This window comes from Oncorhynchus tshawytscha, linkage group LG17 (assembly GCF_018296145.1).
Source record: "Oncorhynchus tshawytscha isolate Ot180627B linkage group LG17, Otsh_v2.0, whole genome shotgun sequence".
NCBI lineage: Eukaryota > Metazoa > Chordata > Actinopteri > Salmoniformes > Salmonidae > Oncorhynchus > Oncorhynchus tshawytscha.
The window spans coordinates 19158844-19177089 of NC_056445.1; the positions used below are offsets into that span (position 1 = coordinate 19158844).

General features: G+C 46.1%; 1 protein-coding gene across 1 annotated transcript in view; it reads left to right on the forward strand.

The window, feature by feature from the left end:
* The window catches only part of LOC112217198 (FYVE, RhoGEF and PH domain-containing protein 6-like), a 28618-nt gene that overhangs the window by 4975 nt on the left and 5397 nt on the right, over positions 1-18246 (forward strand). The window contains 9 exon segments of the mRNA XM_042299984.1: positions 1463-2162; positions 2377-3119; positions 3122-3749; positions 6166-6283; positions 9330-9397; positions 9553-9583; positions 12867-13018; positions 13176-13332; positions 13553-13640. Coding sequence (XP_042155918.1) covers positions 1463-2162; positions 2377-3119; positions 3122-3749; positions 6166-6283; positions 9330-9397; positions 9553-9583; positions 12867-13018; positions 13176-13332; positions 13553-13640 — 2685 coding nt within the window.

An 18246-nucleotide genomic window follows, 5' to 3' on the forward strand; every position in this document is an offset into this window, starting at 1 on the left:
CTCAAATATAAAATATTTTTAGATTTGTTTAACACTTTTTTGGTTACTATGTGATTCCATATGTGTTATTTCATAGTTTTGATGTCTTCACTATTATTCTACATTGTATAAAATAGTAAAAATAAAGAACAACCTTTGATTGAGAAGGTGTGTCCAAACTTTTGACTGGTACTGTACATTTATAAATATAGAAAAATGAAACATGAATTTAGAAAATATGTATTTTTTGATTTGGCTCATTTTTAAATTTATTGTTGAACATAAAATGCTCTACCTGCATATCAAAGTTCCAGAATAGGACCTCTGCTACTTTTAGAATTATGATCCAATTTGTAAGTATTACCAATAGAGTGAATGTGAAAATGGATTCAAAATGGTCACCCTCTGTGATTTTCTGGATGTGCAATGATACAAGTAAAGGGAGGGCTGTAATTGATTACATTGCCTACTATGCCAATTTCTCTGTATAAAATGGGCCATAAAACTAGCAGAGAATATTATGTCGAAAAATGTGCCAAATCAAACATTTTATATTTTCAATATTAATGTTTATATTTTGCAATGTTCATAAATGTATGTAAGAAATGTGTTCTTAAAATCAAAATACTATTCATGTCACAGAGCAAGCGGTAAAGCTTCATATGACACCAACCTTTACTTTGTAGCACCTACAGATGAAAACTATGGCATCTTAAAGGAGGCCTGGGTGAGGACAAAATGTCTTCAATTAATTATCTATCTATTATGTTTTAAGATTAAAAAAATAGCAAGTATATGTCAATAAAACTTTGAGTGTCTCATATTCAATGCAGAGGTCTGTATTCATAATCCAGTTATCCATGTAGTGCAGGCGTAGCCTGCCACGGGCGTGTCTGGTGCCCGCTTAGAGACACATTCACACAGTAATTGCATTACCATCAAAGTGTTTTATTTGAGGGAGATGTGATGTCGCTTAGGTTATAGTTAGTTTTTTATTGTTCAGCTTTTCTCTACAGACAGAACACAGTGAACCATTACAGTTGACTGTTTTGGTCAGGCTCATGATAGGATATATGAGTACAGAAATAATTTGGTTCTTTCATTTCTCACTTTCTGACCACTTGCGCCCAACCTTACTTAGTGAGCTAAAAATCCCATTGACCTCTAGGGGTTGATTCTCTGACCCTTGCCCTGCCCTCTCTTACCCCCATCAGCTGTCTGTGTGCTGCTGCTGGCTGGTTGGTATGTGTCAATGAGGTGGTGGGGTTCAAAGGATATCCAGGGCAGTGCATGCATTACAGCAGGGCAGTGGAATGCGCTCTGTTTTGCTTTTTGCCTCCAGTTTGTGCCTTTAAACAGCCATAAAGGTTAAAGGGTCAATTCTTTATTTTCCTCCTGTGACGTGTGTGTTTTCAGCAGCCCCCCTCTCCAGCATTGTCTAATGTCTACTCCTCACTCTTCATCCTCCTCTAATTCTCTACAGGTGTGAAGAAGCCGCCAGTGGCTCCCAAACCCAAACTCGCCCCCTTGGTGAAGCTCTTGCCTCCTCCCATCGCCCCCAAACCCGATCTTCTCTCCCAGCCTTCCCAATCCTCCCCCCTTCTTACCCAACCCTCCCCTGCCGTGCTAAAGAGAGCCAAACCTGTTGTGGCGCCCAAACCATGCCTCTCCAAACCCTCCGCCCCAACAGCCCCGGCTTCTCCCCCACCACCCAGACTCAGAGTACCCCAAACCCCTTCCCAGGAGTGCCAGGGGGCTGGGGACCACAGCCTCTCCTTCCTCAACTCCAGAAACGGGATCCTGTCGCAGCCCATCCTGCGCGACTCGGACTACATCATTCCTACGTGCTCCTGCGGACTCCAGGACTGCTCCCAATGCAAACAACTAGGGAATGGGAATGTTACAGAGGTCGGGAGTGATACGCTCGGCTCCTGGCAAAACGGGAATACCACGGAAAGCACTGGAACGCTGGTAGCCAATCGGCCGTGTAAAACAGAGAACGGAGACAGTGAGAAGAGCGGAGGAGTGACCAACACCTTCCATCTCAGACTCAAGGACAAACCTCAGAGACAGGAGGGGCAGAGGGATGGAGAGGGGAGCAGGGATGAGGAGAAGCTGCAGGGGAACAAAGAGGAGAGACAGAGGAACCAGAAAGGACAGGAGGGTCAGCAGTATCAGACTGGGTCAGGGGACCAGTCATGTAATGTTCTTGAGGTGGCAGAGACACTTACACAGACTGAGACTAAAGCTTGTAATGCAGAACAGACATACACTGACAGCTGTAATATAGACTGCAATGAGAGCGACACTATTCCCACTCCCCTCATCCTCCCACTGGAAGTCTCCCCCATTCGCACCCCCCCACAGACAACCCCCCCCATCCGCACCCCCTCTCAGACTGTTCCATCCACCCGCAGCCCCCACAAGTTTTACCCCCACCCAGATGGACAGTGAGCCTGACAGCACCCCCTCCCACGCAAAAAGCAGTACACAGTGTTCCAGAATACCCAGGTTACCCACTGACCTCTCAGTCCCTGCTGCCCCCAGTAAGCCCCTGCCCGTGCCGCTGCCACGCAAGCCCCGTAAGCTAGCCCTGGTAAGGCAGGACGGCCTGGAGGCCAGCACCCAGGAGGGAGAGACAAAGAACCGCTCACAGGGGGGAGAGGTGGGGGAGACTGAGGGGAGTGGGGGGAGATGTCTCACCTCAGAGAAGGAAGAACACACCCAGGGAGTGTATGACAGTCCCTCACCCTCCCAGGACCCTGAAGTTGAAGAGGAGCCTCACCCTGTGCCTCCACCTAGACAGAAGTCCCTCTCCCCCCGCCTCCACAGAGCCATCCACTGTCCCCTCAACCGAAACACCTCCCACTCTCTGGACTTGCTCTCTCAGCCTGAGCTTAACACACTAACCTCAGAGAGAAGAGGAGGAGTGGATGAAGAGGAAGAGAAGGAAGAGGAAGTTGAGGACGGGTACGGAGACTTTGAGCGCTACCCCATCACCCGGAGCCTGCCCAAACAGATCAAGCTCAGCTGCCGCCCGCCCCCCGTCAGCATGACAATGAAGGCCAGCTCGGCGGAAGAGGGGGGGTCACCCAGGGCCCCACCCAGGAAGCCCCAGAGACACAGCCTGCCAGCGGGTGCCCCCGTCCATCACCCCCTCCACCCCCTCCGCACCACGCCAACACCCCCATGAGGGAGCTGCCTGCCACCCCACAGGAGAAACCAGCTTGGCGCTTCCCAAGGCCCTTCTTCAGCAGGCAGAGCTCCTCCAGACACAGCAGCGGCGGCAGCAGCCGAGGGCCTCCCCAGGGGAAAGCAGCTCTGCTGGGGGGAAAACAGAGAGCACAGTCCTTCTCCTCGGCTGACCTGCTGGCCCGCGCCGGCGGCACCAAGAGGAGCCTTTCCTTCCGGAAGCTTCTGGAGCTGCGGTTGTCTGTCAGGATGTTGCCACGGTTACTGGCCAGAAGCGGCCAGTCTCTGGATTGTACCAGCGTGGAGCCGGGCGGGGGGACGGTGGACCAGTCCGACGGCAACGTGGGGGTGTCTGGCAGGGATGGAGAGGGGTCGGTAGAGTATGAGAACGTTCCTCTGTATGAGGAGATACCGGAGTACATGAACCTGCCTTTCCTCAGCGCACGGCTGGGCTGGCCACTCACACATAGTCTGGACCCAAGCACACACAGACACAGTGACTCAGACGTCTATGAGGTGCAGGATCCATACGAGAGCCACTGCGACTATAAGCGACCCCATTCCATTGACTATGAGAGGTACAGCATGTGTGTCACGGTGTGTGTGTTTGTGCGCGTGTGTGTGGTGTGTGTGTGTGACTGTGAGTGTGAATTCTTTCTTCCTCTGTCTACACACACAAAGGGTCTGGGTCAGGTTTCAACGGAGTGTGTGTCATTTTGTTGTCTGATTGCATAGTGCCTCTCGTGTGTCATGGGCGACTTAGGTTTCAACGAATCCAGAGTTACAGAGCTGATCATAATCCTTTGATCATTAGTTGCCTACAGTAAATAACTTGGTTATTACACCATGCTAATTATTGTTACTGTAGTGTTAATGTACCACGACAGTCATAGATGTGTCACTTTTAATGAGCTTTAATGCTTCATGAATTTGATATCCTGGAAAGAGAGACTCGAGCAATTTACAGTAAATGTTTTGATTTTGAGCCTAGAACAATGCCATGGGTGTGTGTACTGTGTTTAGTGGTTTCTATTTGTGTGTGTGTGTGTGTGTGTGTGTGTGTGTGTGTACTGTGTCACAGTGAGACAGAAAGTATTTTAGTATTTAGGCCAGTGTTTTTAGCACCGGTTGTGCTTGTGTGAGAGTTAGTTTTCACTTTGCAGTCTTGGTCCCACTTTGGTGCTAAACTATGCATTTACATGGTGGTAAGACCATGTCAGGTACATTGTGTGTACTATACCCATTATTACATAGTACTTACAATGTAGACCAACATGCTGTGTTTGTGTGAGAGTTAGCATTAGCAGGCTGTGCTTGTACGAGTGTGAGAGTTAGCTTCAGTGTTAGCCCTCCAGGCTGTGAATAGAGCATTGATGCGCAACAGGTTGGGCCGTTTTCCTGTGGGTTATTTTCAGTGGCCAGGGCAGGAAATGTCTGAAAATCGCAGAAATGCCACACTGCACTCTGAACAGGGAAAACAAACCTCCAGCAACCACCAGCCTCTCTCTCTCCTTCTCCCTCCCTCCCACTCTCTGGCTCTCGCTTTCTCATCTCTTCTTGTTCCTCTCCCATATCTCTCCCGTTCCCTCTCTCTCTGCCATCTCCCTCCCATCTCTCTTTCAGTTTCTCGCTCTCTCTCCTATTCCCAGTAAACCGCTTTTTGATTGACTCAGCGTAATTTAATATTTTTCTACTGTATTGGACACAAAAATATTTGCGTGTGTGGATGGGTGAATGGACTGGACACGGTCCTTGCTAACAAGAGTCAGGCCTCCCAACTCACTGTAATCACATCCTCATTCAAGTGTTCTTGTGTGTGTGTGTGTGTGTGTTTACCTCATATATCAAAAGGCAGTTGTGTGGGTGCAGTTGTGTGTGTGCAGTGCACATGCGTGCTCAGACCAGTATTTTGCTAAGCCACTCTGAGGCCATGAGATAAAGGCGGTCAGTCAGATTACAGGACAGGTAGAAAGATGGGCAGGTGAAGGGAAATATTAGACTCAGAGTTCAGCAGTAAAGAGCAGTATGCAACAGTTCCACATATATCTAGCTGCCCAGATCTGGTACTCCAGTTGGATAATATTAGTGTTTATCGTTCACTGTGTGATTTTATGTGTTTCATCGTTTGAAAGATGCTTGCATTTGTGTGTGTGTGTGTGTGTGTGTGCGTGCGTGCGTGCGTGCTTGCATGCATGTGTGTATGTGTATGCCGTTGTGGTTGTTTGAAAGAGTGTGTATGTGTGTCGTGAATCTGTAGTGTTTCCCAAGCATCTGAGCCTGTTCTGTTTATGTAACTAGCCTCAGGCAGTAAACAAGAGGCACTCTGTGCCTGACCCAGTGTGCAGGAAGTCCTGTCTATGGAGTGAGAGAGGAAGAGAAAGAGAGAGTGAAAGAATGGGAGAAAAGAGAAAGATGGGGGGTAGGGAAGAGAAACAGGGTATAGAGGGAAAAAGGAGAGACAAGAGGAGGGGGAAAGAAGTAGTCAAAATAAAGTAGTCAAAATAAAGAGAGTGACAGTATCTTATGAGTCCTCCAGATTAGAAAGTAGATAGTACTTTGGGTTTGTTTTGTTCAAAATCCAGCGGTGATAATATCTCCTGGAAAGGCTGTGAAGCCAAGATGAAAACATTAGTGGCACAAACACATGTTGCTACTTGTGCCACTCAGCAGACAGACCTGTATCAGCTGACTGAAGAGCACACTGGTGCCCTGCTGCCAGCAGACAGGCTGTCTGTGGAGTCTTCATGGAAACTATGTTTACCTGAGTACAGCTGTGGACAAAGTATTGACATCCGTGTTTCAGGCTGGTGATCATCTATGTCCCATGGCTATAGAGACATTGTGCCAATTACTGTTTCCATAAAAAGTTCAAAAGGCCATTCAGAAGTGTGTGTACGTGGTATGCTTGCATGGATATACTGTATGTGTAAGTGCACACACACTCTGGCTGATAACCATGAGGATAATGCGGTGACCTTCCTGTTTTGCCTGCAGAGGCTGGCATGGATTGGACGATGCTCACTCTGAGGAGGAAGTCCACAGCTCTGACGAGGATGACAACAGCTCCACCTCCAGCAAGGAGCACCTGGAGCTGTCAGAAGAAGACAGACAGGTAGCTATCTTTAATACACACACACATCCTTATGTGGTTGTTATTAACTGGGGATGGTAACACAATCTACAACACCGGCTCAGGAGGACACGCTGGTACGCACACACAGGCCTTGTCAATAAGGTTACGGTAGGGCTCTTTAGATGTGTTTGCTCTGGTAGGTCCTATGGCCATGCAGTGAGGCGTGAGTGAGAACAGAGGGGATATTACTGAGCCAGAGTAATGACAGTGATGACAGGTGGTATAACAGGAAGGATATTGGCAGACATAACACGAGTGATAAGGACACCATCGGACATGCGTCATGGAGCCAAAATGGGTGCTGGGCACAGGGCTCTATGAAGGAAAGAAAGGCAGGCGGGGATATCACACTACCTGCGTGTGATGGAGCTGGGGTCTCGGGGGTCAGACATAGAGGGTTTATCGGGCAGGAATAACTCTGAAACTCCTGTCTGACCCTATGCATGATACTCTGAAGCAGCGTTTCTTAAAGTATGGGGTCGCGTACCTGTCAAATGTGGGTCGCGACCTATTGCATTAATTACTGGAATTGATTTGGCCAAGTGCAACTGCTCTCTCGGGTTCAGTGCGCTCTCTGCTCAGTTTGGCAGCTGCGCGAGTGGGAGAGGTAGAGGGGGATACCCGTGTTCTTTGCGGTTTACCGGATCTTTTTTCTGCAGTTTTCTTGAAGATCATTGCGCGACCCACACCCTGCAGCGCTGTGGTTCAAACCACTGACTTGTTATTCCCACTCGCAGCTGTCATGAAATGGACTCAAGCTAGCCACATGTTCTGACTGAGCTCTATCGTCATGAAATGGACTCATGCTAGCCACATGTTCTGACTGAGCTCTATCGTCATGAAATGGACTCATGCTAGCCACGTGTTCTGACTGAGCTCAATCGTCATGAAATGGACTCATGCTAGCCACGTGTTCTGACTGAGCTCAATCGTCATGAAATGGACTCATGCTAGCCACGTGTTCTGACTGAGCTCTATCGTCATGAAATGGACTCATGCTAGCCACGTGTTCTGACTGAGCTCAATCGTCATGAAATGGACTCATGCTAGCCACGTGTTCTGACTGAGCTCAATCGTCATGAAATGGACTCATGCTAGCCACGTGTTCTGACTGAGCTCAATCGTCATGAAATGGACTCATGCTAGCCACGTGTTCTGACTGAGCTCAATCGTCATGAAATGGACTCATGCTAGCCACGTGTTCTGACTGAGCTCAATCGTCATGAAACGCATATACAGCGATGACTTTGTCTCTTTCATACAAACTTTGAGGAATAACGAGGAGCACCCACACTGTGTTTTGTGTGGGCAAGTGTTTAGTGATGAGCCTCACAAAACCCACAAATGAATCAAATGACACGTCCTGACCAAACATCCACAGTATGACTGTAAACCCAGGGAGTTCTTTCAGAACAGGGCAGAATGCTTCAGGAAACAGTGCTTCCACAGTGGAAAAGTAAGTCAACTAACAAGGCATTGTTGTCATTTAATAACAGGTGATAATAAGCAGAAATAAGGGAGTACTATCTCTCATAGTAGTATATGTGAGTTTATATTTCAAACAATCCCCTGGCCTTGTAACATTAAGCTAGTAGCTAACGTTAGCCAAAGCCTGCTAACTAGCTACTGAGAGTGCAACCCTAAGAAACAGTACAGATGAAGATGAAAAATTCAGGTCTACTGTACATTTTACTGTACAAATTATTGTTGAAAACAAGTCTAGGTTGGAACTGTTGCTGTTACAAGTAATACTTTTTATTCTGAACTGGAATAAACTGTTTGAAGAAAGATTATTTTTGGGGGGCAAACACTCACAGTTCTGGGTTGCTCATCTGCAGCAGGAAGCGGTCTCCTGCCTGACTGAGAAAGCAGTAGATGTTCAGATCCAGTTTGGCACTACATACCTATGCAAGTCAGGGTTCTCAAGTACAGACACAGTGTTAATGCTGAGCATGACTTCAGTGTTGCACTGTCTAAAGCAGAGTCCAGAATAGACCTCCTTGTTGAAAACTTCAACCAGCCACACACCTCTCATTAGGACTGTGTGTGTGTATTTTCTGGCCTACATCTGTGTGATGTGATCAATCAGTTTATTCCAGTTCAGAATAAAAAGATATGCATTTTTTACAGCAGCAGTTCCAACCTAGACTCTCTATCAACAATAATTTATACAGAAAGATGTACAGTAGGCTTGATTTAAAAAAAAATCTGTACTGTAGTGGAGGTTTGCACGATCAAAAAGCCTGTGTGTGTGTGTTCTGTTATACATCTGTGTGATGTGATCAATCTGTTTATTCCAGTTCAGAATCCAATAATTTATTGTATTTTAACCACAACAGTTCCAACCTAGACAGATATGTAAGAGTGTTTTTAATGGGGAAAAATAAACATGAAAAGATTTATGGGTATTGTTATTTGTTATGGTCTATATTGCATTTTTTTTTTGGCATAAGGGCAATGAAATGTACCGATATTTACTTATAGTTGCATATTTTCCTAAGCTTGGGTCCCAGGAAAACACTGGGTCCCAGGCTGAAAAAGTTTAAGAACCCCTGCTCTAAAAGGCTGTGTTTGTAACAGACAAAAACACGAGTACACACACACACACACACACACACACAATTAAGAAGCAGGAGGCCCCTTCAGTCACGCAAGGGCAAGGCCACTGTCCAAATTAAGACCACCCCATTTCCAGCCCAGACCACTCACTATCAGACTGAAAGGGGGAGAGAGAGTGAGGGAGGGAGAGTGCAGAGGGGAGAGAAGATAGCTGAAGTGGAGACGTGTGAAACGGTGGCTCTGCTTTCGGACATAATCTCTGTTGAGTGTCTGTTTAGAAACAGCAAATGGGCAGATTATTGTGCCTATGCATACTATAGCAGGAGAGTCAGATGGTGGGCTGCAGTGACCTTGTAAGTGGAAGTATGTCTGTACCGTTTAGAATATGGTTAGCTAGCTTTTTACATTACATGGACTGAATGCTGTGCTTTTCTCTGTCTGTCTGTCTTTATGTCTGTTGTTCCAGCAGGAGGATGAGGTGAAGAGGAAAAAGGTGGTGCATATCGCCCAGGAGATCATGAGCTCTGAGAAAGTGTGAGTACCCGAGACACACACACACACACACACACACACACACGCAATCAATGACTTTATCATGAGAATATACCACAGAATCTTTCCTTTTTTTTAGCGCTGGGTGTCTTTTTTTGTCATATATAATGTTTCACACCCATCTCCTCTCCCTTCAGGTTTGTGGACGTCCTGAAGCTTCTTCACATAGTAAGTATCACTTAAGCCTCTGGGCTTTTGATGAGCACCATATCTGTGTGTTCAATGGTGTTACTCAGCAAGCCTTCGACTAGCTGAGCTGTGTTGCCTTTCTCCCCAGCCCCTGAGGCAGCAGTACTCAGCAGTGGAGTTGTCTCTGGTAGAACTGTTGTTGTTGTTGTTGTTCCTGTTACACTTAGCAGGATCAGTGATAAATACTTAGACTCACATTTTCTAAATCATAAACGGAGCTAAGGAGTCAAGCATGTGTTGCTAGTTTCAACTTTCAAGTGGTGGCTTTATAGAGTGGAAACATAGGCTAGAGTTGTTTCATTATATTTAACTACCAGCTAGCTAGCTCACTGCTCCTGCCTGGTGGGTGGAATACCGTCCCTGCTCTGTGCCTCTTGGGGTGAAAAGTGGAGCAGGTAACCGTGACGACAGAGCTGGGTGCTTTGATGTTGGTCTCAGGGGGAGGTGACACGTGTGTGGGATCTCTGATGAGTGTTGTTAACTCACGGTGGTAGTGTTGTGGTGGTTACTGTACTGGTCTGGTCTACTGGGCAGGGCTGGGCTGTGTCAGGCTGAGGTGGTCAACTGTACCAGCCAGGTCAAACTGTCCTGGGCTCTTAAAAAGGATTTGATTTTGCAGCAGAAGATAGACTGTGTTGGATTTCAATATTTTATTTATTTAAAGGAGAAATGCTTTAAATGCTTTAATCCAGAACAGGCAGTTAACCCACTGTTTCTAGGCCGTCATTGAAAATAAGAATTTGTTCTTAACTGACTTGCCTAATTAAATAAAGGTAAAATAAAAAATAAAAACATTTGCATCTCGCATAGCCTTGTCTCTAAATCTCTCTAAATCCACAATTTGTCTTAGACGGCCGCAGGGTCGACATTAGATTTCCTCTTGGGAGTGGCTTTCAGACTGCCCGAAAGGGAAATTGCAGGTACACACACACACACACACACACACACACTGCCTTAAACAGGACCCACTATGGGACTAATTTTGAATATGGGGCATGAGAGAGACGGAGAGGGAAAGAGAGATGAAAGAGGGGGAGAGGGAGACTTAAAGAAAGAGGTCAAATCACATTCTTCAGTCTCCATGGCTGCCCCTGGCCACAGAACAGCTGCTTCCTGCAGTGAGTGAGTGGGTGGAAGACCCCCAGACATAGAAATGCCTCGGCTAATCCTGTGTGTGTGCGTGTGTGTGTGTGTGTTTTGGTTTCACACTTAAGTCCTCCCTTATACCCTATAGGATGGTTCTCATTTGATATGTTGTGTACAATAATGTGTTGCATTATATTTTGACTTGACTTTTGACATGTTTTCTAGAGGTACAGTTGAAGTCGGAAGTTTACATACACCTTAGCCAAATACATTTAAACTCAGTTTTTCACAATTCCTGACATTTAATCCTAGTAAAAATTCCCTGTCTTAGGTCAGTTAGGATCACCACTTTATTTTAAGAATGTGAAATGTCAGAATAATAGTAGAGATAATGATTTGTTTCAGCTTTTATTTCTTTCATCACATTCCCAGTGGGTCAGAAGTTTACATACACTCAGTTAGTATTTGGTAGCATTGCCTTTAAATTGTTTAACTTTAGTCAAACGTTTCGGGTAGCCTTCCACAAGCTTCCCACAATAAGTTGGGTGAATTTTGTTCCATTCCTCCTGACAGAGCTGGTGTAACTGAGTCAGGTTTGTAGGCCTCCTTGCTCGCACATGTTTTTCCAGTTCCGCCAACACATTTTCTATAGGATTGAGGTCAGGGCTTTGTGATGGCCACTCCGATACTTTGACTTTGTTGTCCTTAAGCCATTTTGCCACAACTTTGGAAGTATGCTTGGGGTCATTGTCCATTTGGAAGACCCATTTGCGACCAAGCTTTAACTTGACTGAAGTCTTGAGATGTTGCTTCAATGTAACCACATCATTTTCCAACCTCATGATGCCATCCAGTTTGTGAAGTGCACCAGTCCCTTCAGCAGCAAAGCACCCCCACAACATGATGCTGCCACCCCCGGGCTTCACAGTTGGGATGAGGTTCTTCAGCTTGCAAGCCTTCCCCTTTTTCCTCCAAACATAATGATGGTCAGTATGGCCAAACATTTATATTTTTGTTTCATCAGACCAGAGGACATTTCTCCCAAAATTACGATCTTTTTCCCCATGTGCAGTTGCAAACCGTAGTCTGGCTTTTTTATGGCGTTTTGGACCAGTGGCTTCTTCCTTGCTGAGCAGCCTTTCAGGTTATGTCAATATAGGACTCGTTGTATTGTGGATATAGATACTTTTGTACCGGTTTCCTCCAGAATCTTCACAAGGTCCTTTGCTGTTGTTCTGGGTTTGATTTGCACGTTTCGCGCCAAAGTACGTTCATCTCTAGGAGATGGAACTTCCTGAGCGGTATGACGGCTGCTTAGTCCCATGGTGTTTGTACAGATGAACGTGGTACCTTCAGGCGTTTGGAAATTGCTCCCGAGAATGAACCAGACTTGTGGAGGTTTACCATTTTTTTTCTAAGGTCTTGGCTGATTTCTTTTGATTTTCCCATGATGTCAAGCAAAGAGGCCTTGAAATATATCCACAGGTACACCTCCAATTGACTCAAATGATGTCAATTAGCCTATCAGAATCTTCTAAAGCCATGACATTATTTTCTGTTATTAACCAAGCTGTTTAAAGTCAGTCAACTTAGTGTATGTAAACTTCTGACCCACTGGAATTGTGATGCAGTAAATTATAAGTGAAATAATCTGTCTGTAAACAATTGTTGGAAAAATTACTTGTCATGCACAAAGTAGATGTCCTAACCGACTTGACAAAACTATAATTTGTTAACAAGAAATTTGTTGAGTGGTTGAAAAACGAGTTTTAATGACTCCAACCTAAGTGTATGTACACTTCCGACTTCAACTCTACATGTTTTGGTCCTTCACACTGCAGCTGTGTGTGTTTTATTGTGGGTGTGGGGCTGTGGTTGTGTGACAGTGTTCACCAGGACATTGGGACCCTGCCCTGGTTGTCTCACCACTTCCTTCCACCTGGATGTGTGTGTTGGCTCACTGGGCAGTGTGAGAGTGCTGACTCAGTTGTGTGTGTGTATGATGCAGAGGGACGCATGTTTATGAGGTGATAACCAGGTGTTCCTGTGCTGTACTGTGTAACGTCTCTCTGCCCTGCAGCTGTGTGTTTGTGTTAATTAGTCTCCCACCACTCTGTTGTCGCTGTGTCAGTTCCCTTCATTCGTCTGTTGACATTAACCCCCTCGCTCCCTGCAGGATTTCCGGGACGCAGTTGCCAAGGCGACGCGTCAGAATGGTAAGCCGGTGGTTGAAGAGCGTATTCTAACCCAGATCCTCTACTACCTGCCTCAACTATACCAGCTCAACCGAGACCTGCTCCGGGAGCTAGAGGAGAGAGTGGCCCACTGGTACGCACCCTCACCATCATTATCAGCACCAGAGATACAAACCTCAACTGACCATGCCAAGCTGTGGACAGCTGAACTCAGACCAGACCACAATGACCATCTCCCTCCCTCTGCCTCTCTTCTCCCTGCCCCTCTCACCTCTCTCTCTGCTGTGTAGGGGGGACCACCAGAGGCTGGCAGACATCTTTGTTCAGAAGGGGCCGTACCTGAAGATGTACTCCACCTACATCCGGCAGTTTGACAACAACGTGGCTATGCTGGATGAACAGTGTAGGAAAAACCCTGGCTTCGCCGCTGTGGTCCGGGAGTTTGAGGTAAACAGCTGTGTGTGTGTGTGCGTGTGTGTGTGTCATAGGAAGTTCCTATCCGCATAGTTGATGATAGAGTGGTAAAATACGTGGGTGTTTAGATGTAACAAGCCAGACATAGTCTGAAGACTACATTGGCGCCAAGGACGTGGAGCTAGATCTGAGTATGTATACTGTTAATACTGTATGCAAATGTGTGTGACAATTCTCCTGTACTCTGTCCCAGATGAGTCCTAGATGTGCCAGCCTGGCTCTGAAGCACTACCTGCTGAAACCTGTACAGAGAATCCCCCAGTATCAGCTTCTGCTCACAGGTACACACACATACACACAGATGGGGGGGTTACTGGATATGCAGGGAGGGGGTGCTGTGCTGAAGAGTCTATATCGGTCTGCTAATACAGGACTAGGAAAGGCCCAGTGCACTGTGATTTAAACTTTTTTTTTTAATGTATTTGACTGTTTACCAGCATTTGTAACTTGAGTCTGATAATTATCTGTACAAAACAGTTAGTATGATAATACTTTTGGAATATAAAAATACTTGCCTGATGTACGTTTTCCAGTTTTTTTAAATAATTTGCAACTGCAACTTATTTCTATTTATTTCTATGTGAAAACTGAAATGGTCGATTCATTCCTTTTCTATTTTAGTAGACCCTCTTATCCAGAGCAACTTACAGTAGTGAGCTCATACATTTTCAATCGAACACACAATCCTGGCAATGTAAGTGCCTTGCTCTACAAACTGAGCCACATCATCACCTCATCACAAACCACTTGATGTCTCAATGTACTCAATTACTGTATTGTCCATTGTTTTTCTTCATGCTGATAGAAAGTCTATAGGTACAAACCTAGATGACCAGCCTATGTACAATACAGTCATGTACATTTAGATTAAGTGGTTTGTAAGGATGGTAAATTAATACTGCATAAAAAGTGGTTGTTTTCCATATTATTTGATCAAGAAAATGTCAACTCACCAACATTACGACCAGGAATGCGACTTTCCCGAAGCGGATCCTCTGTTTCGTCCACCACCCAGGACAATGGATCGGATCCCAGCCAGCGACCCAAAACAATGGCGCCGCAGAAGGGGCAGACGGAGCGGTCTTCTGGTCAGGCTCCGTAGATGGGCACATCGCGCACCGCTCCCGAGCATACTACTCGCCAATGTTCAGTCTCTTGACAACAAGGTAGACAAAATACGAGCAAGGGTTGCCTTCCAGAGAGACATCAGAGATTGTAACGTTCTTTGTTTCACGGAAACATGGCTCACTCGGGATACGTTATCAGAGTCGGTACAGCCACCTGGCTTCTTCACACATCGCACCGACAGAAACAAACATCTCTCTGGGGAGAAGAAGGGTGGGGGTGTATGCCTTATGATTAATGAGACGTGGTGTGATCATAACAACATACAGGAACTCGGAAGTCCTTTTGTTCACCTGACCTACAATTCCTCACAATCAAATACCGACCGCATTATCTACCAAGAGAATTCTCTTCGATCATAATCACAGTCGTGTTTATCCCACCCCAGGCAGACACATCGACGGCCCTGAAAGAACTTCATTTGACTCTATGTAAACTGGAAACCACATATCCTGAGGCTGCATTTATTGTAGCTGGGGATTTTAACAAGGCTAATCTGAAAACAATACTCCCTAAATTTTATCAGCATATTGAATGTGCGACCCGGGCTGGTAAAACCATGGATCATTGTTATTCTAACTTCCGCGACGCATATAAAGCCCTCCCCCGCACTCTTTTCGGAAAATCTGACCACGACTCCATTTTGTTGCTCCCCGCCTATAGACAGAAACTAAAACAGAAAGTCTCAGGTCTGTTCAATGCTGGTCCGACCAAACGGATTCCATGCTTCAAGATTGCTACGATCACGTGGACTGGGATATGTTCCACATAGCGTTGGACAATAACATTGATGAATAAGCTGATTCGGTGAGCGAGTTTATTAGCAAGTGCATTGGTGATGTTGTACCCACAGCGTCTACTATTAAAACATTCCCCAACCAGAAACCTTGGATTGATGGCAGCATTCGCGCAAAACTGAACGTGTTAACCACTGCTTTTAATCAGGGCAAGGTGATCGGAAACACGACCGAATACAAACAATGTAGCTATTCCCTCCGCAAGGCAATCAAACAAGCTAAGCGTCAGTATAGAGACAAAGTACTGTCGTGGTTCAAAAGTTTTCGAGAATGACGCAAATATTAATTTCCACAAAGTTTGCTGCTCAGTGTCTTTAGATTGTTTTGTCAGATGTTACTGTGGAATACTGAAGTATAATTACAAGCATTTCATAAGTGTCAAAGGCTTTTATTGACAATTACATGAAGTTGATGCAAAGAGTCAATATTTGCAGTGTTGACCCTTCTTTTTCAAGACCTCGCATCTGCCCTGGCATGCTGTCAATTAACTTCTGGGCTACATTCTGACTGATGGCAGCCCATTCTTGCATAATCAATGCTTGGAGTTTGTCAGAATTTGTGGGTTTTTGTTTGTCCACCCGCCTCTTGAGGATTGATCACAAGTTCTCAATGGGATTAAGGTTTGGGGAGTTTCCTGGCCATGGACCCAAAATATTGAGTTTGTCAGAATTTGTGGGTTTTTGTTTGTCCATCCGCCTCTTGAGGATTGATCACAAGTTCTCAATGGGATTAAGGTCTGGGGAGTTTCCTGGCCATGGACCCAAAATATTGAGTTTGTCAGAATTTGTGGGTTTTTGTTTGTCCACCCGCCTCTTGAGTATTGATCACAAGTTCTCAATGGGATTAAGGTCTGGGGAGTTTCCTGGCCATGGACCCAAAATATCGATGTTTTGTTCCCCGAGCCACTTAGTTATCACTTTTGCCTTATGGCAAGGTGCTCCATCATGCTGGAAAAGGCATTGTTCGTCACCAAACTATTCCTGGATGGTTGGGAGAAGATCTGGGGGATTCTCTCTCGGAGGATGTGTTGGTGCCATTCTTTATTCATGGCTGTGTTCTTAGGCAAATTTGTGAGTGAGCCCACTCCTTTGGCTGAGAAGCAACCCCACACATGAATGATCTCAGGATGCTTTACTGTTGGCATGACATAGGACTGATGGTAGCGCTCACCTTGTCTTCTCCGGACAAGCTTTTTTCCGGGTTCCCCAAACAATAGGAAAGGGGATTCATCAGAGAAAATGACTTTACCCCAGTCCTCAGCAGTCCAATCCCTGTACCTTTTGCAGAATATCAGTCTGTCCCTGATGTTATTCCTGGAGAGGAGTGGCTTCTTTGCTGCCCTTCTTGACACCAGGTCATCCTCCAAAAGTCTTCGCCTCACTGTGCATGCAGATGCACTCACACCTGCCTGCTGCCATTCCTGAGCAAGCTCTGTACTGGTGGTGTTCCGATCCCACAGCTGAATCAACTTAAGGAGATGGTCCTGGCGCTTGGGGGACTTTCTTGGGCGCCCTGAAGCCTTCTTCACAACAATTGAACCGCTCTCCTTGAAGTTCTTGATGATCCGATAAATAGTTGATTTAGGTGCAATCTTACTGGCAGCAATATCCTTGCCTGTTAAGGCCTTTTTGTGCAAAGCAATGATGACGGCACGTGTTTCCTTGCAGGTAACCATGGTTGACAGAGGAAGAACAATGATTCCAAGCACCAGCCTCCTTTTGAAGCTTCCAGTCTGTTATTCAAACTCAATCAACATGACAGAATGATCTCCAACCTTGTCCTCGTCAACACCCACACCTGTGTTAACAAGAGAATCACTGACATGATGTCAGCTGGTCCTTTTGTGGCAGGGCTGAAATGCAGTGGAAATGTTTTTTGGGGGATTCAGTTCATTTGCATGGCAAGGAGGGACTTTGCAATTAACTGCAATTCATCTGATCACTCTTCATAACATTCTTGAGTATATGCAAATTGCCATCATACAAACTGTGGCAGCAGATTTTGTGAAAATTAATATTTGTGTCATTCTCAAAACTTTGGGCCACAACTGTAGAGTCTCAATTCAACGGCTCAGACACGAGAGGTATGTGGCAGGGTCTACAGTCAATCACGGACTACAAAAGGAAAACCAGCCCCATCGTGGACTACGATGTCTTTCTCCCAGGCAAACAAGACCATTTCTTTGCTCGCTTTGACGACAACACATTGCCACTGACACGGCCCGCTACCAAAACCTGCGGTCTCTCCTTCACTGCAGCCAACGTGAGTAAAACATTTAAACGTGTTAACCCTCGCACGGCTGCCGGCCCAGACGGCATCCCCGGCTGCGTCCTCAGAGCACGCAAGGACATTTTCAATCAATCCTTATCCCAGTCTGCTGTTCCCACATGCTTCAAGAGGGCCACCATTGTTCCTGTTCCCAAGAAAGCAAAGGTAACTGAGCTAAATGACTATCGCCCCGTAGCACTCACTTCCGTCATCATGAAGTGCTTTGAGAGACTAGTCAAGGACCATATCACCTCCACCCTAACTGACACCCTAGACCCACTCCAATTTGCTTACCGCCCCAATAGGTCCACAGACAATGCAATTGCAATCACACTACACACTGCCCGAACCCATCTGGACAGGTGGAATACCTATGTAAGAATGCTGTTCATCGACTACAGCTCAGCATTTAACACCATAGTACCCTCCAAACTCAGACCCTGGGTCTCGACCCCACCCTGTGCAACTGGCTCCTGGACTTCCTGACGGGCCACCCCCAGGTGGTGAGGGTAGGTAACATCTCCACCCTGCTGATCCTCAACACTGGGGCCCCACAAGGGTGCGTTCTCAGCCCTCTCCTGTACTCCCTCTTCACCCATGACTGTGTGGCCATGCACGCCTCAAATTCAATCATCAGGTTTGCAGACGACACTACAGTGGTAGGCTTGATTACCAACAACGACGAGACGGCCTACAG